At 41.9% G+C, this 27,757-nt stretch overlaps 1 protein-coding gene across 1 annotated transcript; it reads left to right on the forward strand.

Annotated features, from left to right (window-relative positions):
* Window positions 1-468: 468 nt before the first annotated feature.
* Window positions 469-25,978, forward strand: LOC311136665 (eukaryotic initiation factor 4A-I-like). Its single transcript, XM_084170879.1, has 11 exons — window positions 469-535; window positions 1,924-1,981; window positions 2,238-2,370; window positions 2,944-3,083; window positions 7,356-7,524; window positions 7,699-7,808; window positions 18,769-18,912; window positions 19,806-19,943; window positions 24,003-24,092; window positions 24,497-24,576; window positions 24,918-25,978. Exons 1-11 carry the CDS (start codon window positions 513-515, stop codon window positions 25,060-25,062), a joined length of 1,230 nt encoding a protein of 409 aa, XP_084027005.1. The 5' UTR covers window positions 469-512; the 3' UTR covers window positions 25,063-25,978.
* The last annotated feature ends 1,779 nt before the right edge of the window (window positions 25,979-27,757 follow it).

Here is a 27,757-nt window from a genome sequence, read left to right on the forward strand (position 1 = left end):
GTATTAAAAAAAAATACTGTCTGTAAGTAACTCTGGATAAGAGCGTCTGCTTAATGACTAAAAAATAAATAAAATAAAAAAATGTATCAAAAGTCATATTGCGTTCTTTGGAATGTAATTCCTCTCCGTAGCTACAGCATCAGATATATATATCTAGTGCTTTTTGGATTATGCGTCATAATCAACAAATCCAATGAAAGCATTGTTCGTTATGTTTCTTCCAATCATAGAATTTGTAATTTAATAGGGTCTATGCTTCCAATGGTTTTGTTGCTGGGGAGGAACCAAATATCGAGTCCTCCTTTTCGCTCCTATTATGGTCAAATAAAGGCGGCAACCACACTTTTAGTGACTTCTTAGATAGCCAATAATATGTCACAATGGGTCTAAATATATGACTCTGGGTGTTGCCAACATTGAATGATAGTCCTCTTCAGCAATCAAATCTTGAGTTTTCCAAACCACGTTGTGGTATATAAAACATTTTTGCGGCGTATTCGCCCTTTGTGATAATGTCGGCAGATTATGAAGAGAGGTAAAGAATCCAGCAAATTGTTTCACTGTTTTATTATAACCAGTTACACATGGCTAGATAAAATAACCCGGTCGGCCCCGCAATTCCGTTATAAAATGCAACCTTAATATTAGCGGTTTCCTTGTGCTGTCGTTTTAGTGCTAACTAACGTTAGCAACTGTAAAGTAGCTAGCGGTAGTCGGGTTGGAGCCGCTAACTGGTCAGGTCTAAAGGCAAGCCCTTTGTAAAAATGTTTCACGTTATGACATGTTAGCTAGGTAGTTGACTCAAATTGTGCCTTGTATTATTGTAAACACTGATTTGCTGGCCAGCCCACAAATGTTAATTGAGTAATGCATGGTGAAGTCGAACTGCTAACATCGGTGAAGATGGCTAGCTAGTTATAATTTCGCAGGCGAACACCACCAGACCGGTTGCGGGAAAATGGTGGCCTGTCTCACCAGCGAGCCCCGCCATGGTGCACAAATGATTTTCTGCCCAGTGTCGTTGGTCACGTTTAACTACGTTAGCTAGTAACGGGTGTTCACTAATAACCTCAAAACTCCGGCTAGCTAGTGTCTCACTGGCTACAGTTCTTATCCGAAATATTATGTTTACGAGCTTGCTGGATCGCTTGTTCTTTTAATGGAGCCACCCTTTCAGCTAACGTTAGCTAACTTTCTGCGCTACGAGCACATGGTTTTTCGGGTAAATTAGGGGTCGCTAGGCCTGGTGGCGGTGCTTTATTTTGTATTTATTATGGAATTATTTGCAATCGGATAGGACTTTCGGTTGAGTGATTGCTACTTCCAGCTAGTATGGTTAGCTATCCCTGCTGAATATGTTGTTTTGCTTGTTAGCGAGCTAACGTTAGCAGTTTCATCACGGGGTTTACATTTCCACTCCGGCCTAGCCAGCCAGCGAACCCCCACCAATTTGTTATCCACCATGACTACTGGGCCTAGACAGCCAGCGAACCCATACCAATTTATCTACCATGACCATTATTCTATTCAAAATCTCTGAATACAAGTAATTTTGCATGGGCGTGTTCGATTCGTCTGCATTGGGAAGACTTTCTGAAATATGTGTTTTTGGAAATTGAGTGGCGTCACAAGTTTGGTTGTGTGTGTGCCCCAAATTCTGCCTCGCTGGTCGCCAGCACCGATGGTGGGGTACCAAAACGACCATCTTATGCGAGTTTATTGAACATCGGTGCCTCGATTCAATCATTGGCACTTCATGGGCCGAATTCGGGCATGTCATGCCCATTGCAATCACACCCTGGCATTAGACCCCTTATACATTTCTGATTAGAAATGTTTTTGTTCATGATATCATTAGAATTGGCTAATGAGTTATGAAATATATGTATCATCTAGTATTGACATGTGGACGTTTTCCTCCAGAGACCTCTCCAACAGAGACAATGGCCCTGAGGGCATGGAGCCAGATGGCATCATTGAGGTAAAGTTAAGTGTTTTGTGTGTGTCAGGCAAGTTTGTCAAAAGTTGGATGAAGGACCCGGTTAAAAATTGTTGAATATCATTACTGGCAATGGGATGGAGGAGAAGATGCATACATCTAACACCCACAATCAGGGTCTTGCATGGTTTTCCATCTCTCCACTGGCAGTAAAGCAGTACTGGGAGTTTGTGTAAGAAGTACAGTCTCTGGGTACCATATACACAAACCGTGGTCTGTTATCTTTCTCTCTCCACAGAGTAACTGGAATGAGATTGTGGACAGCTTCGATGAGATGGCCCTGCGTGAGACTCTCCTGAGAGGAATCTATGCCTATGGTTTTGAGAAACCCTCTGCCATTCAGCAGAGGGCCATCCTCCCTTGTATCAAGGGTAAGTTAGTTTCCTAAAATAAACTCCCACACACAGGATATTGTGTGTGGGAGACCTTTTTTTTTTTTTTTTTTTTTCATCAATATGTATCAAGATGGGTATAAGCTTCAGACATGGGAATGACTTCAATACCAATTATATGTGTTGATTTTTATAGTGTTCTTTTTGCGTCAATCTCTAGCCTAAGTTGTCGCTGACTGAAGTTGCCTGAGCTTCTATACTTCTATTCATCCTCTTCATTCCTATGTGGAACATTAGGTTTCCTTGAGAGATCATACGACACTGGCTTTTATTTATTCCAGACTATCCTACATGTCAGGTTTGGAGACTTTCTCAATCATGCCTTAAATGTTTTATTATTTTAATTGTAAATATTAAGCTTGCAGATTTCCTAAGCCTCTGCATCTAAACAGTGAACCAAATGCCTATAAAGCATATCCTTGGTCATATTCACTAGGAACCAACTGGGAGGGACCTGTCTGAATTTGTCCAATAAGAAATACTTTATTTTTCTGTTGCAAAGTGTTTTGCTATGGTGTCTACTAATGAATATGACCCTTCATTCCCCACCAGGTTTTGATGTCATTGCACAGGCCCAGTCCGGCACAGGGAAGACTGCCACTTTCGCCATCTCCATCCTACAGCAGATTGATATCGAGCTAAAGGGCACCCAGGCCCTAGTCCTCGCTCCCACCCGAGAGTTGGCTCAGCAGGCAGGTTACACACATTTAATTTGCAACTCCTGTACCCTGTACACTGTCGTGCCGACTCAAACGTACCATGCTGGCTCTGATATTTTAATATCACATGGGCCTTTCCAGCACTGTTGTAGCAACTATGGTGGATGAATTGCCAGCACAGTACAGCTTGGCTTGATTCTGCTCTCTAGTGTGAATTAAACCATGTAGGCTGATGATGTAATGTGCCACCCCTGTCACAGGCAAGGCAGTGTCTTTGAGTGGCACTAAGTCTTATATCTGTCAGGGTGAGAGAGGGATATTCATCCCAGCCGACTCTGTGGAGTGAGCAACAGGCTGGTTCATGCTATGGGCACGAACTCATGAGTTACACAAATCTGATCCTTATGAATAATGTTGCTTGTCAGATGATGACTAAAAGTAATGAACATTTACGCTAAAATTGTCTTGAACATGGAAGTAGATTAGGGACGTCAAATGTTCAGGCTACTGCACAGACTATGGAAGCTCTAGTCTGAAGTTCACAAGCAATGTTATTAAATTCAAAATGTTGGCTAGATATTTCAACTCTGTATGGCAAGCGTGAATGACTAACTGAAAACGTTTGAGGCTGCTTTGAGCCACAGCTCGTTGTAGCTATGTTAAATCGAATCACATAATTGTTTTTGTGAGACAGCGTGGTATCGAGAATCCTCACAACCAAGTGAAGAATCTTGTGTGTGAGACCCCCGTCTATGCTACGTCGTTTAGTGTGCACACCACTACGTTGGCAACACACAAAAAACTACAGGAAAGACGGTTGTTTAATGTGAGGCTCAGCGGTGTTAGGATTTTGAAAGTCATGTATTGTACACCCGGCATTTAAATACAGTGAGGGGGAAAAAAGTATTTGATCCCCTGCTGCTGTTGTACGTTTGCCCACTGACAAAGACATGATCAGTCTATCGTTTTAATAGTAGGTTTATTTGAACAGTGAGAGACAGAATAACAACAAAAATCCAGAAAAACGCATGTCAAAATTTTTATAAATTGATTTGCATTTTTAATGAGGTGAATAAGTATTTGACCCCTCTGCAAAATATGACTTAGTACTTGGTGGCAAAACCCTTGTTGGCAATCAGAGGTCAGATGTTTCTTGTAGTTGGCCACCAGGTTTGCACACATCTCAGGAGGGATTTTGTCCCACTCCTCTTTGCAGATCTTCTCCAAGTCATTAAGGTTTCGAGCCTGACGTTTGGCAACTCGAACCTTCAGCTCCCTCCACAGATTTTCTATGGGATTAAGGTCTGGAAACTGGCTAGGCCACTACAGGATCTTAATGTGCTTCTTCTTTGTTGCCTTGGCCGTGTGTTTTGGGTCATTGTCATGCTGGAATACCCATCCACGACCCATTTTCAATGCCCTGGCTCAGGGGAAGGAGGTTCTCACCCAAGATTTGACGGTACATGGCCCCGTCCATCGTCCCTTTGATGCGGTGAAGTTGTCCTGTCCCCTTAGCAGAAAAACACCCCCAAAGCATAATGTTTCCACCTCCATGTTTGACGGTGGGGATGGTGTTCTTGGGGTCATAGGCAGCATTCCTCCTCCTCCAAACACGGCGAGTTGAGTTGATGCCAAAGAGCTCCATTTTGGTCTCATCTGACCACAACACTTTCACCCAGTTCTCCTCTGAATCATTCAGATGTTCACTGGCAAACTTCAGACGGGCCTGTATATGTGCTTTCTTGAGAAGGGGGACCTTGCGGGCGCTGCAGGATTTCAGTCCTTCACGGCGTAATGTGTTACCAATTGTTTTCTTGGTGACTATGGTTCCAGCTGCCTTGAGATCATTGACAAGATCCTCCCGTGTAGTTCTGGGCTGATTCCTCACCGTGGTCATGATCATTGCAACTCCACGAGGTGAGATCTTGCATGGAGCCCCGGGCCGAGGGAGATTGACAGTTCTTTTGTGTTTCTTCCATTTGCGAATAATTGCACCAACTGTTGTCACCTTCTCACAAAGCTGCTTGGCGATGGTCTTGTAGCCCATTCCAGCCTTGTGTAGGTCTACAATCTTGTCCCTGACATCCTTGGAGAGCTCTTTGGTCTTGGCCATGGTGGAGAGTTTGGAATCGGATTGATTGATTGCTTCTGTGGACAGGTGTCTTTTATACAGGTAACAAGCTGAGATTAGGAGCACTCCGTTTAAGATTGTGCTCCTAATCTCAGCTCGATACCTGTATAAAAGACACCTGGGAGCCAGAAATCTTTCTGATTGAGGGGGGGTTAAATACTTATTTCCCTCATTAAAATGCAAATCAAATTATAATAAAATTTGACATTCGTTTTTCTGGATTTTTTTGTTGTTCTGTCTCACTGTTCAAATAAACATACCATTAAAATTATAGACTGGTCATTTCTTTGTCAGTGGGCAAACATACAAAATCAGCAGGGGATCAAATACTTTTTTGCCTCACTGTAGCAGCCAACAGTTGTCACTGTTGATATCCTATGCCACATCATGATTAGTTGACGTTGACAGGAAAAAGTGGTTTGTTCACTTTTTCCATGATGGCAGCCTCCAGAAATCAACATCTGACATTCCAAAACATTGATTTAAGCCTTCTACAAGTTCTCATCTAACCAACCATGTATAGGTTATTCCTGGTTTCCGTGTGCCCTTTGAATGGTATTACGGTAGTTTAAATCGGTCTTCACCCCAAATGTTTGCACCTGTTCTATTGATTTCAGCATGATATCGATGGAAGTGATTAACAAAAAAAGTGTTGCGTTACACTTACTGCAGTGGTGACCAACATGAATGAAAATGTAGCTAGCGGTCTTCTACCAATTGTTCTCTAACCAGTGGTGTAAACATTATTCCCAGATTCCTCTGGTTTTTGAGCTGTTTGTTTTAACAGGATGTGCAACCTCATCTCCCCCAACCCCCCCCCCCCCCTTCGCGCAATTCATTTCAACACTATTATTTTTGTAATTTTTATTTTACCTTTATTTAACTAGGCAAGTCAGTTAAGAACAAATTCTTATTTACAATGAAGGCCTACACCGGCCCAACCCGGACAACACATGATAATCGAGTTGGTGATTGACAGAAGTGTTGCTTTTCTCGTTCTGTTTTGGTGACCCCCGTATCAAAATGTAGCCGGCTGTGTTCTGCAGGTTGTCCTCTAACCAGTGACGTGAAAATACCCCCAATTTATATTTTTGTGATGGTTTCAACGGCGCATATTCCTCCCTAATCGATTAGTTATTTATTGCGTGTAGATAGTACATTTTGTTTGTTTTCACACCTTATGGATCAGTGGGGACTGTGAAGAGGCACATACACATGAATACACACACGCATGGAAACATGCTCTATTTTGTGTGGTAGTAGTGTGTAGTGACCTGAGGGCACACACTTACATTTGACATTTTAGTCATTTAGCAGACGCTCTTATCCAGAGCGACTTAAAGTTAGTGAGTGCATACATTATAAAAAAAAAAAATTTCATACTGGCCCACCGTGGGAATCGAACCCACAACCCTGGCGTTGCAAACGCCATACTCTACCAACTGAGCTACATCCCTGCCGGCCATTCCCTCCCCTACCTTGGACGACGCTGGGCCAATTGTGCGCCGCCCCATGGGTCTCCCGGTCACGGCCAGCTACGACAGAGCCTGGATTCGAACCAGGATCTCTAGTGGCACAGCTAGCACTGCGATGCAATGCCTTAGACCACTGCGCCACTCGGGAGAACACTTAATGTGTTGTGAAGTACAATTTAAAAAAACAAACATTACAATACATAACTGCCTTAATTTTGCTGGACCCCAGGAAGAGTAGATGCTGCCTTGGCAGCAGCTAATGGGGATCCATAATAAATACAAATCTATCACAAACTGTTTCCACATATTGGTTATTGATTTGGACACTTTCAAACTGTGTTTTGACATTGGGCTATTTTATGAATGTCTTGTCATCAGGAAGCAGCGACAGCATCATTTTCAGCATAAGTTTTAGAAATATAAATTGAACTTTCAACATTAGTTTCCAATTGTATTGCACTTAATCATGTAATAAATGCTGAATGAGTCCAAAAACATGCTGTGATTTGATTTTGATAATATACCAGAAATCACCAAAATGGACATGTAAACTTAGTCAAATATGTGCCAGAGGGAGCTTTCCTTGGCCACTGTGCTGCTGCTTGCGCCCTAGTCTAGGCTGTGTTACTGTTAAAGCACTTTGTGACAACTGCTGACTGCTGGATTTAAGTTTTATCGACTCCCTCTCCTCTTCAATAGATCCAGAAGGTGATCCTGGCCCTCGGCGACTACATGGGAGCCTCCTGCCATGCCTGTATCGGCGGAACCAACGTCCGCAACGAGGTGACAAAACTCCAGGCTGAGGCTCCCAATATAGTGGTTGGAACTCCAGGCCGCGTGTTCGACATGTTGAACCGCAAGTTCCTCTGTGAGTGATGTCAGGGCCTTTCTTTTTGTGACCAGATTTGTACAGATAACATAGGTTTGTCAAACATTTCGCAATGTTATGTTTACATCTGTATGTTTTTGTTTACTGAAGAGTATTGACATTTCACTTTGTGTTCAAGTTTTGTCTAAACCAAGTGCTCATCTTCCCCCTCAGCTTCTAAGTACATCAAGATGTTTGTCCTGGACGAAGCTGATGAGATGTTGAGCCGGGGTTTCAAGGACCAGATCTACGAGATTTTCCAGAAGCTTGGCACTAGTACACAGGTATGAGGACAAATTGTGTCAAACAGTCCTTAGGAAGCTATGCTCTACCTGAAGCCTCTGCAATTTTTTTTTATTTACTTTTATTTATTCAGTGTAGCCCAATTCAGACCAGTGTCTCATTTGCAACAAAAATAAAACTACAAGACAGCTATAAATATATTATGTCAGTTGAAACAATTGCACACTTCATTAAACTCATTTAACAACTGTTTTAAACTACCCTATCGGCACCAGGGAATCCAGGTGTAAGTTGTTTTGTAAGGTATTCCATAACTGGCGTGTTAAAACTAAAGGCGGATTTACTTTGTGGAGACAAGTGGGACCTCAAAGAGTTAACCAACCCTGTGAATGGGTATGGTATTTCTATGTTTCAACAGTGAAGTGAGGTATGTTGGAAGCTTGTGGAGCAGAGCTTTGCAAACAAGAAGGGAGTAATGAAGTGATCTACGGGACTTTAGTGAGGTCCAGCTGACCTTCTGATACAAGATGCAGTGATGAGTATTAAAACTGTCACCTGTAATAAAGCGAAGGGCGCTATGGTAGACTGCATCCAATGGTTTAAGAGTAGTGGCTGCGGCATTCTGGTAAATGGTGTCACCATAGTCAAGAACTGTCAGGAAAGCTGACTGCACAATCTGCTTCCTGCTGTTCATGGAGAGGCAAGATCTATTTCTAAAAAAGAAGCCCACTTTAAATTTTAGCTTTTTAACTAGGTCATCAGTATATTTTGTCAAACGTTAGATCTTTATCAATCCAAACGGACAGATATTTATAGGCGGGAACCCGCTCGATGAGAGAACCATCAATGAGTGAATAAGTAGCCCATCTGAGAGATCTTTCATTGAATTAGAGAACATGTATTTAGTTTTGCCCGCATTAAGTACAAGTTTTAAATGAAGGGCTTTTTGTAATGCAACAAAATCAGATTGCAGCTCTAACATAGCTCGGTTAACTGTCGGTGCAATGGCATACATAACCGTATCGTCTGCATACAGATGAATATTACAGGATTTAATACATAGTCCAATATTATTTATGCATGTCTCAATACCGACCCCTGCAGTATATCTTTCGTAATATTGAGGAAACTAGACTTGACAGCATCAGAAAGCACACATTGTGTCCTGGAGGTCAGATGGCTCTTAAACCATTTGCAAGGCTCCTTGTCCAGGCCCATTTCAGACTGTTTTTAAATGAGTAGCACTTCTAAAACAACAATAGTGGCTGAAACAGTGCGATGTCCAGATCTAAAAATCAAACTGGTGCATATTTTAGATTAGTGAGAAGTTGAAAACCTTAGCTGGGAGTTGGTCAAGGATTCTAAAACCTTGGATAGGCAACATACTTTAACTCGGAGATTGGGTGGTAATTATCTAAGTCAGAAAGATCTCCGCCTTTGTGTAAGGGGAGGACATGTGCAACTTTCCAAACCTTAGGGATAACACCGGAAGCAATTGTGAAGTTAAAAATACATGTTAAACGTTCAACAATGAGTGGGGCAGAGAGCTGTAGTAAGAAGGGGTCAAGTGAATCAGCCCCTGATCTTTAGCAAGGCACTTAATACATCGTAGACATCAAATGGTTGAAATGAAAATAAAGTATGTGCGTGCATCATTCTCTACAATCTGTTCTGAGGTGACTAAAGGACTCCCTCCAGTGGAATGAGATGAATTTTCAGAGACTATCCTTTCAAACAGGTGGCTAGCTGAAGCAAAATGGTTATTAAAAGCACTACAAATGTCTGTTTTGTTTCAAAGACTTAACCACTTTCCAGAAGTTAGCTAGGCTTACCACTAGGCTTGGGCGGCATACTGGATGTACCGGGGTATTTGGAAATAGACACGGGATGGTTTCGTCAATATCATTGAAACTTTCTTTGAAGTTTTTCAATACAATTTGTAGCTACTTTTTAAGGAAATACCTGCAGTTAACTTGTGCAATGCGTTAGGAGATAAAGCAGATTGTGTTCTTCATTTCACCTGTCACATTATTTTATGTTATGAAGCTTACGTAGTTCCCCAGTCACTTTTGTATTGTATTAAGGATCCCTATTCAATATACTCTTCCTGGGGTCCAGCAACATTAAGGTAGTTATATACAATTCAAGATATTACATTACATTTCATAACACTATTCACAACACATTAAGTGTGTTCCCTCAGGCCAATACTCAACTACCACATATCTACAATACAAAAACAAGTAGTAATGAAGACGATGTCTCCTCCACTTTGAGCCATGAGAGATTTGCATGCATATTATTGTTAGCTCTCTGTGTACATTTAAGAGCCAGCCGTGCTGCCCTGTTCTGAGCCAAGTGTAATTGTCAGAGGTACCTCTTTGTGGCAGCTGACCACACGATTTAACAGTAGTCCAGGTGCGACAACACTAGGGCCTGTAGGACCTGCCTTGTTTATAGTGTTAAAAAGGAAATATTTAGGACTAACTTATTCCTTGCCACCCATTCTGAAGCTAACTGCAGCTCTTTGTTAAGTGTGGGTGGGATTTCACTCGCTGTAGTAGCTGATGTGTGTAGTCTTGCATCATCTGCATACATAGACACACTGGCATTACTCAAAGCCAGTGGCATGTCGTTAGTAAAGATTGAAAAAAGTAAGGGACCTAGATCGCAGCCCTCGGGAATTCCCGATTCTACCTGGATTATGTTGGAGAGGCTTCCATTAAAGAACACCCTCTGTGTTCTGTTAGACAGGTAACTCTTCATCCACAATATAGCAGGGGGTGTGAAGCCATAACACAAGTTTTTCCAGCAGCAGACTATGATCGATAAGGTCAAAAAACGCACTGAAGTCTAACCAAACAGCCTTCAATTTCTTTATTATCAATTTCTCTCAGCCAGTCATCAGTCATTTGTGTAAGTGCCATCCTTGTAGAATGTCCTTCCCTATAAGTTTGCTGAAAGTTTGTCAATTTGTTTACAGTAAAATAGCATTGTATCTGGTCAAACACAATTTTTTCCAATAGTTTACTCAGGGTTGGTAACAGGCTGATTGGTCGGCTATTTGAGCCAGTAAAGGGGGCTTTTCTATTCTTGATTAGCGGCATTACTTTTGCTTACCTCCAGGCCTGAGTGCACACGCTTTCTAGTAGGCTTAGATTGAAGATATGTCAAAAGGAGTGGCAATATTGTCTGCTATTATCCTCAGTAATTTTCCATCCAAGTTGTCAGACCCTGGTGGCTTGTCATTGTTGCTAGACAACAATAATCTTGTCACACCTTCCACACTCACTTTACGGAATTCAAAATTCATAATTTGATCAGATATACTTGGATGTGTAGTGTCAGCGTTTGTTGCTGGCACGTTGTGTCTAAGTTTGCTAATATTGCCAATGAAAAGATCATTAAAGTAATTAACAATATCAGTGAGTTTTGTGATGAATGAGCCATCTGATTCAATGAATGATGGAGCGGAGTTTGCCTTTATGCCCAAATTTTTTATTTAAGGTGCTCCAAAGCTTTTTACTATCAGTCTTTATTTCATTTAACTTTGTTTTATAGTATAGTTTCTTCTTCTTTTTTATTCAGTTTAGTCACATGATTTCTCAATTTGCAGTACATTTGCCAATCGGTTGTGCAGCCAGACTTATTTGCCATTCCTTTTGCCTCTTCCCTCTCAACCATACACCATTTTTTTTAAAATTCCTCATCAATCCATGGGGATTTAAGTTTATACATTCATTTTCTTAATGGGTGCATGCTTATTAGTAACTGGAATAAGCAATTTCATAAATGTGTCAAGTGCAGTGTCTGGTTGCTCCTCATTACACACCATACACCAACAAATATTCTTTACATCAACATAGGAATCGCTACAAAACGGATTGTATGACCTCTTATACACTATATTAGGCCCAGCCTTTGGTTTTCCTAGATATGGCTACTATATTGTGATCACTACATCCGATGGATTTGGATACTGCTTTAAATCAAATTTCTGCAGCATTAGTAAAGATGTGATCAATACATGTTTTCATTCCTGTGCCTTCCGGGATGATGGTGTTGATGTGAGCCATGACCAGCCTTTCAAAGCACTTCATGGCTAGCGACGTGGGTGCTACGGGGCGGTAGTCATTTAGGCAGGTTACCTTTGCATTTGTGTGCACAGGGACTATGGTGGTCTGCTTCAAACGTGGGTATTACAGATTATTGGAGAGGGTTGAAAATGTCGGGGAAGACACTTGCCAGTTGGTCCGCGCATGCTCTGAGTACACGCCCTGGTAATCCGTCTGGCCCCGCGGCCTTGTGAATGTTGACCTGTTTTAAGTTCTTGCTCACATCTGCTACGGAGAGCGTGATCACACAGTCGTCCGGAACATCTGGTGCTTTCATGCATGCTTCAGTGTTGCTTGCCTCGAAGCGAGCAAAAATGGCATTTAGCTCGTCTGGTAGGCTCACGTCACTGGGCAGCTCTCGGCCTGGTTTCCCTTTGTGGTCCGTAATAGTTTGCAAGCCCTGCCACATCCGACGAGCGTTAGAGCAGGTGTAGTACGATTCAATCTTAGTCCTGTATTGACGCTTTGCCTGTTTGATGGTTCGTCTGAGGGCATAGCGGGATTTCTTATAAGCGTCCGGATTAGTAAGGTCACTGTGGGGACGTAGTCAATGCACTTATTGATGAAGCCGGTGACTGAGGTGGTATACTCCTCAATGCCATTGGATGAATCACGGAACATATTCCAGTCAGCGCTAGCGAAACAGTCCTGTAGCGTAGCATCTGCGTCATCTGACCACTTCCGTATTGAGCGAGTCTGGTACTTCCTGCGTTAATTTTTTGCTTGTAAACAGGAATCAGGAGGATAGAATTATGGTCAGATTTGCCAAATGGAGGGTGAGGGAGCGCTTTGTATGTGTCTCTGTGTGTGGAGGAAAGGTGGTCTAGAGTAGTTTATTTTTTTCTCTGGTTGCACATGTGACGTGCTTGTAGAAATGAAGTAAAACAGATTTAAGTTTGCCTGCATTAAAGTCTGGCCACTAGGAGCGCTACTTCTGGATGAGCATTTTATTGTTTGCTTATGGCCTTATACAGCTTGTTAAGTGCTGTCTTAGTACCAGCATCGGTTTGTGGTGGTGAATAGACGGCTACGAATAATATAGATGAGAACTCTCATGGTAGATAGTGTGGTCTACAGCTTATCATGAGGTACTCTACCTCAGGCGAACAATACCTCTAGGCTTCTTTAATATTTGACTTTGCTCTTATTGTTATTGACAAATAGACACACCCCCGCAACTCGTCTTACCAGACGTAGGTGCTCTGTCCTGCCGATGCACAGAAAACCCAGCCAGCTTTATATCCGTGTCGTCGTTCAGCCACGACTCGGTGAAACACAAGATATTACAGTTTTTAATGTCCCGTTGGTAGGATAGTCTCGACCGTAGATAGTTTTTCCAGTGATTGCACGTTGGCCAATAGAACCGATGGTAATGGCGATTTACCCACTCGCCTACGAATTCTGTCAATTCATGTGTGAACCTAGGATTAGATTTATTTTATCCTTAGCCTTTTGTACGGCACATGTTTATCTGCAACAGAGTTGACCCTCTTGAGTCAATTTCCACGGCCCCGTGACAATCTAATTAGCATAATAAAAAATTCCCATAAAAATCTGTCTGAAGCTAGAGACATCTGGGTTTTTGCATGGGCTGCATCTCAATATGCCAATATCGGCCTTTCGCATCTGCGGTGAAAGGTGTCGGAGCTACAGCGGTGTTTGTCAGACCATGAGACATCCCGAAAATTTGTGTTCTCACAAACATCTGTACCGTCTGAATAATTTGGTCTAAAAACTATTATGGCCCCTCAGTGGAAAGACAAAACTCCCCGACGCCCTCAAGCTTCACGGAACTCGTCTGACGTCTGTGACGCCGATTTGTCATCTTTTGTCTGTATTGTCCGAACAGTTTGGGCTACACACTAATATGACCTCTCTATGGAAAGGTGTCTTTCACGAACACGTACAGTTGAAGTCAGAAGTTTACATACACCTTAGCCAAATACATTTAAACTCAGTTTTTCACAATTCCTGACATTTAATCCTAGTAAAAAAATTCCCTGTCTTAGGTCAATTAGGATCACCACTTTATTTTAAGAATGTGAAATGTCAGAATAATCGTAGAGAGAATGATTGCTTTATTTCAGCTTTTATTTCTTTCATCACATTCCCAGTGGGTCAGAAGTTTACATACACTCAATTAGTATTTGGTAGCATTGCCTTTAAAATTGTTTCACTTGGGTCAAACGTTTCAGGTAGCCTTCCACAAGCTTCCCACAATAAGTTGGGTGAATTTTGGCCCATTCCTCCTGACAGAGCTGGTGTAACTGAGTCAGGTTTGTAAGCCTCCTTGCTCGCACACAATTTTTCAGTTCTGCCCACACATTTTCTATAGGATTGAGGTCAGGGCTTTGTGATGGCCACTCCAATACCTTGACTTTGTTGTCCTTAAGCCATTTTGTCACAACTTTGGAAGTATGCTTGGGGTGATTGTCCATTTGGAAGACCCATTTGCGACCAAGCTTTAACTTCCTGACTGATGTCTTGAGATGTTGCTTCAATATATCCACATAATTTTCCTTCCTCATGATGCCATCTATTTTGTGAATTGCACCAGTCCCTCCTGCAGCAAAGCACCCCCACATCATGATGCTGCCACCCCCGTCCTTCACGGTTGGGATGGTGTTCTTCAGCTTGCAAGCTTCCCCCTTTTTCCTCCAAACATAACGATGGTCATTATGGCCAAACAGTTATATTTCTGTTTCATCGACCAGGGGACATTTCTCCAAAAAGTACGATCTTTGTCCCCATGTGCAGTTGCAAACCGTAATCTGGCTTTTTTATGGCGGATTTGGAGCAATGGCTTCTTCCTTGCTGAGCGGCTTTTCAGGTTATGTCGATATAGGACTTGTTTTACTGTGGATATAGATATGTTTGTACCTGTTTCCTCCAGCATCTTCACAAGGTCCTTTGCTGTTGTTCTGGGATTGATTTGCACTTTTTGCACCAAATTACGTTCATCTCTAGGAGATAGAACGTGTCTCCTTCCTGAGCGGTATGATGGCTGCATGGTCCCATGGTGTTTATACTTGCGTACTATTGTTTGTACAGATGAACGTGCTACCTTCAGGCATTTGGAAATTGCTCCCAAGGATGAACCAGACTTGTGGAGGTCTACAATTTTTTTTCCGAGGTCTTGGCTGATTTTTTTTGATTTTCCCATGATGTCAAGCAAAGATGCACTGCGTTTGAAGGTAGGCCTTGAAATACATCCACAGGTACACCTCCAATTGACTCAAATGATGTCAATTAGCCTATCAGAAGCTTTTAAAGCCATGACATCATTTTCTTGAATTTTCCAAGCTGTTTAAAGGTACAGTCAACTTAGTGTATGTAAACTTCTGACCTGCTGGAATTGTGATCCAGTGAATTATAAGTGAAATAATCTGTCTGTAAACAATTGTTGGAAAAATTACTTGTGTCATGCACAAAGTAGATGTCCTAACCGACTTGCCAAAACTATAGTTTGTTAACAAGAAATTTGTGGAGTGGTTGAAAAACGAGTTTTAATGACTCCAACCTAAGTGTATGTAAACTTCCGACTTCAACTCTACATGTTTGTTTTGCTCTAGGGCCAAAAGCCTCAAGACTCATTTGAAGGTAGCCCGGTACCAGTTTTAAAAAAGGAATATTTGTTTATATGGAATCATTTTGTGCCTAAAAAACAATGTGTAAAATAAAGTTTCCTGTTTCTTTTCTCTCAGATATAGGACAAAGCTGTCATCTAAGCAAATCAAATGTTATTTGCCACATGCGCCGAATACAACCGGTGTAGACCTTACAGTGAAATGCTTATTTACAAGCCCTTAACCAACAATGCAGTTTTTACGGAAAGAAGTGTTAAGTAAAAAATAGGTAAATAAAACAAAAAATAGCAAATAATTAAAGAGCAGCAGTAAAATAAAATAACAGTAGGGAGGCTATATACAGGGGGTACCGGTTAGTCGAGGGTGGCTAATTTGAAGAATCTCAAATATAAAATATATTTTGATTTGTTTAACACTTTATTTGCTTATTACATGATTCCATGTGTTAATTCATAGTTTTGATGTCTTCACTATTCTACAATGTAGAAAATAGGAAAAATAAAGAAACCCTAGAATGAGTAGGTATGTCCAAACTTTTGACTAGTAGTGTAAATGGATGATTTATAAAGCCAGGCAAATTTAACAGTAAGGCTATTGATTATAGACCTAATTAAGTTGGTTTCCTCTCTCACTTTTCTTAGACAATTAAGGCGAGCTGTTTTCTCGTCTCCTAACTCCGCTGCTGCCACCACCGCATTGTTCTCAACACCAATATGCTGGTTAACTTTGCTATTATGCACAGCAACATGGTCTAGGAAAAGGCGCCAATTCAACAGTTCACTGATGTTTCAGAACCGCGGACAGTGACCACTATCCAATGCGGGAGAAAGATAATTTGTTATAAAATAGTATTTTTATTAGTGTTGCACCATTTGTTCTCATGTAATATAACCATATACAATTTCAGTAGCACATGTCTTAAAGTGATGGACTGTGCCATCCACACGGCCTTCGCAATGGATTAGTCCACTCGGACAGGAGACTAAAGAGATCTCGGTCGACCAACATCCCATTGACAGACCACTCGACTAAATGGGGTCAGCCCTACAACAAATGTTAGTGCATCGATTCATTCCTCTAATTCAGGGACGGGTAACTTTGATGGTGGTGGGGGCCACAATCTGAACTCATGAGGCTGCAGTGGCTCGCGGGTCTGTATACCTACAGGGTGTGGGAAAATGTTCGCTTTTTTTATATGGTATCTGACTGAGGGTGACTAACAAAATCGACGTGGGCCCACCGGTTGGTAATTCAACAATGTTTTTTTAGATAACTGTCCATTAGACTGACTTGCCAATCAATAATTACTTTTCACATTGTGTATTCTAACGCTCAACAGTAAGTTCAGACCTGAGTAAAAAAAGAAAAGATAAATTGATCTGTGGCTGCCAGATCCCTGCTCTAATCAAACCGAATAGTTTCAAATTAAAATCTATTGGAGCCCGTGTATCTATACTGAACACAAATATATATATAAACAACAATTTAAATGATTTGACTGACTTACAGTTCAGGCAATTTAAAGAAATTCATTAGGCTGAATCTCTGGCTTTCACATGACTGGGCAGGGGCGCAGCAAGCCCACCCCCTGGGTGCCAGGCCCACCCACTGGGGAGCCGGGCCCAGCCAATCACAATGAGTTTTTTTCCCCACCAAAGGACTCTATTACAGACAGAAATACTCTTAGTTTCATCAGCTGTCCAGGTGGCTGGTCTCAGACGATCCTGCAGGTGATGCCAGATGTGGAGGTCCTGGGCTGGCGTGGTTAAACGTGGTCTGCGGTTGTGAGGCTGGTTGGACGTACTGCCAAATTCTCTAAAACGACGTTGGAGGCGGCTTATGGTAAAGAAGTTAACATTAAATTCTCTGGCAACAGCTTTGGTGGACAGGCCTGCAGTCAGCATGCCAATTGCACACTCCTTCAAAACATGAGACTTCTCTGGCATTGTCTTGTGACGAAACTGCACATTTGATATGCCACACCTCTCAGGTGTATGGGTTATCTTGGCAAGGACAAATGCTCACGAACAGGGATGCAAACAAATTTGTGCACAAAATTTGAAACAAGCTTTTTGTGCGTATTGAAAATGTCTGGGAGATTTTATTTTGGCTTATAAAACATAAGACTAACACTTCACATGTTGCGTTTATATTTTTGTTCAGTATAGATACGTATCGAATCGCCTTGAAAGGGAAAGATGCACATCCCTACAGACTACCACTTGCTAATCAGGAAACTCTTGGGTATGTTGTGAACTGTCATTGCAATTGCTTCACGGGAACCTGGTAAAATTGTTTGTAGTGTAGCTAGCCACTGAATGACTCTGAATTCACTGTCAGCCTGCAGTCAAAGCTATAAACACTTTTGGAGCAAACTAGTACTTTCAAATCGTATCCTGATGTCAACAGCAGATGAATTGTATTCATAACATTGCTAACTTAGCTAGCCAACACATTTTGAGAACAAGTTGTATTACGTGGCTATCTAGTGTTAGCAGCGTTTGGTGTTCGATGACACTGAGCACTGTCTAGCCAGCTGAGGTAGCAAATAATGTATCAAGTTTAATTTTGGATTAGGGTAAGGGGGATACCTAGTCAGTTGTACAACTGAATGCATTCAACTGCAATTTGTCGTCTGCATTTAACCCAACCACTCTGAATCAGAGAGGTGCGGGGGGCTGCCTTAATCGCTATCCACGCCCGGGGAACAGTGAGTTAACTGCCTTGCTCAGGGGTAGAACGACAGATCTTTACTTTGTCAGCTCGGGGATTCGAACAAGCAACCTTTTGGTTACTGGCCCAACGCTCTTACTCGCCCAACAGGCTCTGCATTTCAGGAATCACAGTAGCGAGTACTAATGCTGCACTGTTCAATTATTTTGCCATTTAAACAAAATATTTTTTGAAGAATTCTGTTTTTGCCATAGCCCTCACTGCCTTTCATGCGACTTAAATGTTATCTTGTCCCAGGTGTCAGACTCGACGGCAGTTGCTATCCATTGGAACATTGCGATTGGTTCCCCACATTCTGGGGCGGGGCTTAGCAAAGGGTCTATTTAAGCATAAATCGGGGAATATAGAATGTTTTTTTCAAGTGGAATGTACTGTGCTTTTCTGAATCTTAGCTAGTACTTGTCCCAACCCTCCTTCCTGGTAGTGCTCCTAGAGAAAGAAAGCGCTAGCGAGAGGGAGGGAGATGAACAGCTGAGCACACCATAGTAATCTTTCAATGACCCATGTATTCCTTTGTCAAGTGATTGCTCTATAGAGCTAATACTGTTCTCAACCCTGTTATCCAGGTGGTGCTCCTGTCTGCCACCATGCCTCAGGATGTCCTGGAGGTCACCAAGAAGTTCATGCGTGAGCCTATCCGTATCTTGGTGAAGAAGGAGGAGCTCACCCTGGAGGGTATCCGCCAGTTCTACATCAACGTGGAGAAAGAGGTATTGCTGTAATGGATGCATGTTATAGTTATAGTTATAGCAAGTGTGTGTATATAAAGAGAATATATTGCTCTTTTAAATGCTCGTTATTACAATCTTGTGAGGCCCTTTGCTCTACTAACAGGAATAAGTTAAGTCATGAAGTAGCCCCATTTGGTCAATACAACACAGTAACTGTCCTGTTAACATGGAATGTTAATCAATGATACTTTTAGAAATGGCCTTTCCTTCCTTAAAATTGTATTATTTGATTATCAAGATGGTTGATTTTGTATGAAAATAGCTTGCTACAGTGCTTCTAATGATGAGTTTAGCTATATCCTCTTGAGCACTTTTGAAACGTTGTTGGGGTCCCAAGTTCCCTCTGAGTCTCCAGAGATCTGTATATAATGAAGAGATGCTCATTTCTCCACCCTAACATTGGGAGTTGTCCCGAAGGCGGGCAACAAGCTTAGGTCCTAAATAAGTCCATAGAAACACATTGGGCTTATTTTGGACAGATTTAGGCTAGAGTGAAACCTCTCACTCCCATGCTGTTGGAGTAACAGTGTTCTTTGGCAGAGAAAGTCGACTGCTCTACACCGTGGCTGGGCTCTTTGTCCCTCTACAACTTTAACTTAAAAGCAACCTCATCCGCTTTATAATTTAACTGTAATATCAACCTTTTGTGTATTATACCCCTTTCACACTACTGAGCTGAGACATTATTTACTTTACTAGCCTGGAACTGTGCTGGATAAGGAACATTTGAAAATGGTAATAACAAAATATCCTAGTGTGAATAGTGTAGTTTGGGTTGGCACAATAGCTTGAAATGGGTGTTATTGACCAGATCTTTGGCTTGAAGTTTTCCCTTTTCTTCATACTCAATTCAACCCCCTTTCCTTTGTTAGGAGTGGAAGCTGGACACCCTGTGTGATCTGTACGAGACCCTGACCATCACCCAAGCTGTGATCTTCATCAACACCCGCCGAAAGGTGGACTGGCTGACTGAGAAGATGCACGCCAGGGACTTCACAGTCTCTGCCCTGGTAAGAGCTCCTGCACTTCCAGCTTGGTGTCCATGTTCCACAGTTTTGTTATACCTAACACCCAGGTACTGTATATACAGTACCAGTCAAAAGTTTGGACACCTACGCATTCAAGGGGTTTTCTTTATTTTAAAAACATTTTTACATTGTAGAAAATTAGTGAAGACATCAAAACTATGAATAACACATGGAATCATGTAGTAACCAACAAAGTGTTAAACAAATCAAAATATATTTTATTTACGTTTACATTCACCCTTTGCCTTGATGACAGCTTTGCACACTTGGCATTCTCTCAACCAGCTTCACCTGGAAGGCTTTTCCAACATTCTTGAAGGAGTTCCCACATATGCTGAGCACTTTTTGGCTGCTTTTCCTTCACTCTGCGGTCCAACTAATCCCAAACCATCTCAATTGGGTTGAGGTTGGGGGATTGTGGAGGCCAGGTCACAGCATTCCCAACCACAGCATTCTCCTTCTTGGTAAAATAGCCGTTACATAGCCTGGAGGTGTGTTGGGTCATTGTCCTGTTGAAAAACAAAAGATGGTCCCACTAAACCCAAACCAGATGGGATGGCGTATCGCTGCAGAATGCTGTGGTAGCCATGCTGGTTAAGTGTGCCTTGAATTCTAACTAAATCACAGACAGTGTCACCAGCAAAGCACCCCCACACCATAACGCCTCCTCCTCCATGCTTTACAGTGGGAACTACACATGCAGAAAATCATCCGTTCACCCACACTGCGTCTCACAAAGACACAGCGGTTTGAACCAAAAATCTCAAATTTGGACTCCAGACCAAAGGACACATTTCCACCGGTCTAATGTCCATTGCTAGTGTTTCTTGGCCCAAGCAGGTCTCTTCTTCTTATTGGTGTCCTTTACTAGTGGTTTCTTTGCAGCAATTCGACCATGAATGCCTGATTCACACAGTCTCCTCTGAACAGTTAATGTTGAGATGTGTCTGTTACTTGAACTCTGTGACGTATTCATTTGGGCTGCAATTTCTGAGGCTGGTAACTCTAATGAACTTATCTTCTGCAGCAGAGGTAACTCTGGGTCTTCCATTCCTGTGGCGGTCCTCATGAGAGCCAGTTTCATCATAGCGCTTGATGGTTCTTGTGACTGCACTTTAAGATGCGTTCAAAGTTCTTGAAATGTTCTGTATTGACTGACCTTCATGTCTTAAAGTAATGATGGACTGTCGTTTCTCTTTGCTTATTTGAGCTGTTCTTGCCATAATATGGACTTGGTCTTTTACCAAATAAGTCTATATTCTGTATTCCCCCCTACCTTGTCACAACACAACTGATTGGCTCAAATGCATTAAGAAGGAAAACAATTCCACAAATTAACTTTTGACAAGGCACACCTGTTAATTGAAATGCATTCCAGGTGACTATCTCATGAAGCTGGTTGAGAGAATGCCAAGAGTGTGCAAGCTGTCATCAAGGCAAAGGGTGGCTATTTGAAGAATCTCAAATATAAAACGTTTTCGTTTAACACTTTTTCTTTGGTTACTACATGATTCCATGTGTCATTTCATAGTTTTGATGTCTTCGCTATTATTCTACAATGTATAAAATTGTAAAAAATAAAGAAAAACCCTTAAATGAGTAGGTGTGTCCAAACATTTGACTGGTAGTGTATATTAGGGATGTTAATCGGTTAGCCGCCGAAAATACATTTGACCGGTCATGCTTATCGGTGTGTATATATGGAATTTGCATAACTTTGTGGAATTCAATTGGCACGTGTATTTTCATTAGTCGTCATGCATTTTATTTATCATACGCGCACAGCATACAGAGCCTAGTTTGAGAAGCGGCATAGCTCACCTACCACCTGTCAGACAGCGCGAGAGTAGCTCCTCAAAAAGCCTTTAGGCTACTGGAGTGAAACCTGCTTTTGTAAGCCCAGTCATTGCGCAACAAATAACAATTCCAAATGCAATCACGTGTTAACTTTAGTGGCCACGATTTAAAAAGGAGCTATTTTTATTTCTCAATCTCGTAAAGCACACCTCGGATGCATAGGCAATAGCCTGCCTACTGTTGACCATCAGTGTGTCACCCACCACTTTGCAATGTGAGCTTGAGGCAGTATAATTGTTTAAAATCTGAACGTTTTACTTTACTTCAAATAATGAGGCATGTCTTACTTTGCTTCAAAGTAGCCTTGCAGAAATCCATTCATCGTTCTATTGGTTTTCATATCAACATTTTGTTGTCCAGAAGCCAAAGGCACAATCCTAGTCATATTAGCAACCCATCATAGTAGTTGCAATTAGATTCCCCCTCTTTCTAAGTTTCTAACAGAGATTTTCATCTGTCAGATATGAAACTGCTCGCAATAGGTGCCCAGTTTAGAACTGTTTTCTTCTAGTTGCATTTGGGCAAATGTTTGAAAATGATGTTTTATTAGCTGCTTCATTACAGGAATTGCATGTTCAATAATAGACTATAGCCTTTTGACTGTAAGATGATATGCTTGCTATTGTTGCATGTTTCCATTTAAGCTCTTAATGAAAAATGTTGGGTCATTGTATGTATGCATGCATGCATAGTATCAGAGGAAGAGGCGAAGCGAGAGGTTTCACACTCGCCAAACTCTGACCAAAATCAGGCCAATGGACTTATTTTGGGCCTATGCTTGTCGCCTGCCTTCCCGACTTGGGACGACTCCCATTTGTTAGGGGGGGAAACATGAGCATCTCGTCATTATATACTGATCTCTGATAGTATTTTCTGTTGGTCACGTCATTTTACTGTTTAGAAAAAATAACGGTTTGTTGAACGGTTAATGAGGGTCAGTTAGTTGACCGAAATTTGCATCCCTTATATACTGAACAGAAATATAAATGCAACATGCAACAATTTAAAGATTTTACTGAGTTACTGGGGTGTGTGCTATGCCACTGCTTATAACTATAAGTGAACTATCTAAGATGTTCCGAATCAACTATATACAGCTCAGGGCTCCAGATATGCATTTGGTTTACTAACTTGCTAGCTATGTGGCTAGACATCAAGATCAAGCTTCTTGGTTACAGTAGAGACGATCCCCTCCTTGATCAAGATCCGTGTTGCCTAAATTGCACCCCTTTTGTGCACTTAAGGTAATACCATATGCCCCCGTATGGTATAGAAATGGTATGAAAATCTGGATACCGCCCAACCCTACAGGTAGGCAGGCATAAGCTTCTTTCTAGTTAATGAGGTTTTTGGGAAAGCCTTTCTCCATCAACCAGAAGACTGTTATGCTTAGCGTCGCTAACGGTTATAGTCGTAGACATACGCGCACCCACACATACAGATGAGACTGGGGCATTTCCGTGTCGTTGCCACTTCAGAAAGTTGCCGGAAATATGAATCACTGATGCATTCTGTTCATGTCTTATTATAAACTTGGGCATTTTCTGAGTTCAATACATTTATTTGATTTCCTACCAAGTTCAATACTACCCAATGAGGCCTAGTGCACTCGCAATGGCCAATGCGCAGCTCCATATTTCAAACAGCGGCAGGGCAGACCTTTTTATTACAGAAATCGTGAGGATAATGCATTTTACTGTTTGACCAAATCATAGTTTTATCCGCCCAAAAAATAGGACGTTTTGATTGAGCTGACCAGGTAGAATGTACAGCTCGCACCAGTGCAACCAATAAAAAAATGTAACTCGCACAGCGAAGTCAAAGGGTCACGAAACGTGACTGTGGTCAGTCTAGAGCCCTGTATGGGCACATTCATCGAGTTGAACACTAATACGGGCACAGGGTTGAAGTGGTGTCCTTTATTGGATTGAGGTGTCAGCATTCGTTTACATTATCTACAGAATCCTCTCAAGTTCCTTCTTAGTGCCTCTATTTTTGCAGTAAACATCCTGTCGATCTGGTTAGATCAGCATTTCTTGGTTTTTATGATTTCCATAATGTGAAATTATATGAAGTGCCTGTGGTGTTCACAGATCCAGGCTAACTGACTGTCTTGTTTGACTATAAGTGGGTCTGTGTAAGAGTCTGCTAAATGTAACATGTGATGCCTTCCTCCTTCCCCAGCACGGTGACATGGACCAGAAGGAGAGGGACCTGATCATGAGGGAGTTCCGCTCTGGCTCCAGCCGTGTCCTCATCACCACAGATCTGCTGGTGAGTTGAGTTCAGGAGACGCAGCAGCACCCTACTACCTGGGCAGAGCACACTGTGCCTTGAATATTTTCATTTGTTTAATGTAATAAATATAATTTCTTATTATATTAATCAATTTGGCAAACCCATTTATTCAAATCGACTTCCTTTACAGTGAAATTAAACGTGTAAGTGGGCTCTATATTATATATTTAATTAGCCTATTCTCAATTAACAGTAATACCAAAGTTTTAGTCAAGTGGCAAAAATGTTTTATCCCTGTAGGAATCGAACCCATAACCTTTGGTGCTACACTCCCACCAACTGATACACACGGGACCAAGCCATCTTGCATCGGTGTACAGGGTATTAAAGCCGCTAGAGGTCAGGCATTGCAGGAGTGCTGATCATGTTTATCTTTTCAGGCCCGTGGAATTGATGTCCAGCAGGTGTCTCTGGTTATCAACTATGACCTGCCGACCAATCGTGAGAACTACATTCACAGGTAGGAGGGACCCTGAGTTATATTAAAAACAAAGCTCCATAGGAATCACTTTTTATTTCACTGCTGTTTTGATTATGGCAATCAACATGGTTCATATTGGGGTGTGAATTTTCCTGATTAATCAGGAGTTCCTGCTTTACTGACATCCTCCATTTCATACATCATTGAAATGTACCTAGCTAACCACAAACCAATATCATACTTTTTCTAGATTGTTCTATAATGTCCTGCTCTCATTCCTGGTTTGTTCATTCAAATCATATTTATTTCTCTACCGTTTTGATTATAATTGCAGATTGGCAGGGTTCATATTAATCTCGACTTTGCTTGTTGTGTGCCAGGATCGGGAGAGGAGGCCGTTTCGGCAGGAAGGGTGTTGCCATCAACATGGTGACTGAAGAGGACAAGCGCACACTCCGGGACATTGAGACATTCTACAACACCACAGTAGAGGAGATGCCCATGAATGTGGCTGACCTGATCTAGAGTACCCCTGGCGCCCTGTCTGCTGGTGGTACCTTAACTCTCTACGGACCATCATCATCCCACTATTCCCCCCCTCCCAAATCTCATTCTCTAAAATCTCCCGTCTCCTACCTACCACCCACCTATCCAAGCCTCCCATGTATCCCAATTTTGCGCTCTTAAATGGGGTAGGGGAACTCCTGTTTTCCTCCTCCTTCCATGCCCTCTGCGGTCCCTCAGCTCAGCCCCACTCATTTGGTTTTCTATGGCTCGCCTTGCATAATAAAACTCAAGAATTGTATTTTAATTGGCAACAGATGAGATTTGCTGTGTTTGTATTAGCAGCAGACTTCATGTCCTTATGTGGTCTGCTAGGACCCCTTGCGACTCCATTTCAATAGGAAATTGTGACTTCTTGGGGGATGGGGATTGCATCATTCAGTTCCAGTCTATGTTATTTGCATCAGTTATATTGTATCACTATCCATTGCTGATATGCCATAGATTTTCTGCAGGAGAGTTTTTAAACAGAAACAAAGGATGACGTTGTTTCTCTTTTTTTATTTAATTTTTTTTGCTCCATGTTCCCTGTTGGAAGTACAGCAATTATTTGAATACTCGTAGTGGTGTTCCAAATATGTTGGTAGACATTTCTAGTGTGTATAATTAACATTTCACAAGGGTTAGCATTTGTCCCCTTGTTCTAAACATTTCATTGACATTTTTGGGGAGAGCATAACGGTGTACAGAGGGGGGTATTGGGAGTTTTTTTTTTGGGTGCAAAGATATTTGATGGACTCGACATTAAACCCTTTACGCAAATCAAAATCCAGTATAAACATTATTTATTTTCCACCCCTCTTTTATTCATTAGTTTGGTTTCATTTTACAAATTGGGGAAGGGGGATGACTTCAATAAAGTTACCAAATAAAATCATGCATTTGTTTTGTCAGTTATTTATCCTATTGTACTCATCAGTGTTTCTCATCAGTGCTAAGTTGGTATGTGGTCTGTCTGTTCCAGAATGCAAGATCATTGAGTTGGCCAGATGACCCTGAAATGAATTCAAATTTTTGAGCAATATAATTGTGTGAAATGTGCATGGTATTGGTTACTTGACAACCACAACCAATATTCAAGTTCAGCTTTCTAAATGAACCAGATTGATATTATTCAGTTTTTTTGGAACACCCCAGTGGTCCTGCAGGGGGATTCATTGCATTGTGTGACTGAATGGATTGCATGCTTGTCTTGTTAGCCCATATACAGTGGGGAGAACAAGTATTTGATACACTGCCGATTTTGCAGGTTTTCCTACTTACAAAGCATGTAGAGGTCTGTAATTTTTATCATAGGTACACTTCAACTGTGAGAGATGGAATCTAAAACAAAAATCCAGAAAATCACATTGTATGATTTTTAAGTAATTCATTTGCATTTTATTGCATGACATAAGTATTTGATACATCAGAAAAGCAGAACTTAAAATTTGGTATAGAAACCTTTGTTTGCAATTACAGAGATCATACATTTCCTGTAGGACCTGACCAGGTTTGCACACACTGCAGCAGTACAGTAGCATACAGACCTTCTCCAGATCCTTCAGGTTTCGGGGCTGTCGCTGGGCAATACGGACTTTCAGCTCCCTCCAAAGATTTTCTATTGGGTTCAGGTCTGGAGACTGGCTAGGCCACTCCAGGACCTTGAGATGCTTCTTACGGAGCCACTCCTTAGTTGCCCTGGCTGTGTGTTTCGGGTCGTTGTCATGCTGGAAGACCCAGCCATGACCCATCTTCAATGCTCTTACTGAGGGAAGGAGGTTGTTGGCCAAGATCTCGCGATACATGGCCCAATCCATCCTCCCCTCAATACGGTGCAGTCGTCCTGTCCCCTTTGCAGAAAAGCATCCCCAAAGAATGATGTTTCCACCTCCATGCTTCACGGTTGGGATGGTGTTCTTGGGGTTGTACTCATCCTTCTTCTTCCTCCAAACACGGCGAGTGGAATTTAGACCAAAAAGCTCTATTTTTGTCTCATCAAACCACATGACCTTCTCCCATTCCTCCTCTGGATCATCCAGATGGTCATTGGCAAACTTCAGACGGGCCTGGACATGCGCTGGCTTGAGCAGGGGGACCTTGATTGCGCTGTAGGATTTTAATCCATGACGGCGTAGTGTGTTACTAATGGTTTTCTTTGAGACTGTGGTCCCAGCTCTCTTCAGGTCATTGACCAGGTCCTGCCGTGTAGTTCTGGGCTGATCCCTCACCTTCCTCATGATCATTGATGCCCCACGAGGTGAGATCTTGCATGGAGCCCCAGACCGAGGGTGATTGACCGTCATCTTGAACTTCTTCCATTTTCTAATAATTGCGCCAACAGTTGTTGCCTTCTCACCAAGCTGCTTGCCTATTGTCCTGTAGCCCATCCCAGCCTTGTGCAGGTCTACAATTTTATCCCTGATGTCCTTACACAGCTCTCTGGTCTTGGCTATTGTGGAGAGGTTGGAGTCTGTTTGATTGAGTGTGTGGACAGGTGTCTTATACAGGTAACGAGTTCAAACTGGTGCAGTTAATACAGGTAATGAGTGGAGAACAGGAGGGCTTCTTAAAGAAAAACTAACAGGTCTGTGAGAGCCGGAATTCTTACTGGTTGGTAGGTGATCAAATACTTATGTCATGCAATAAAATGCAAATTAATTACTTAAAAACCATA

This window comes from Coregonus lavaretus, assembly GCF_964263955.1.
Source record: "Coregonus lavaretus genome assembly, chromosome: 10".
NCBI lineage: Eukaryota > Metazoa > Chordata > Actinopteri > Salmoniformes > Salmonidae > Coregonus > Coregonus lavaretus.

What these genes read in the sequence shown, in the direction of transcription:
- LOC311136665 (XM_084170879.1), top strand. Translation starts at nt 513, where the DNA reads ATGTCGGCAGATTATGAAGAGAG. An exon ending in AGCTTGGCACTAGTACACAG is followed by an intron (nt 7,809 to 18,768) that starts GTATGAGGACAA and finishes CCTGTTATCCAG; the next exon opens with GTGGTGCTCCTGTCTGCCAC. An exon ending in CGTGAGAACTACATTCACAG is followed by an intron (nt 24,577 to 24,917) that starts GTAGGAGGGACC and finishes GTTGTGTGCCAG; the next exon opens with GATCGGGAGAGGAGGCCGTT.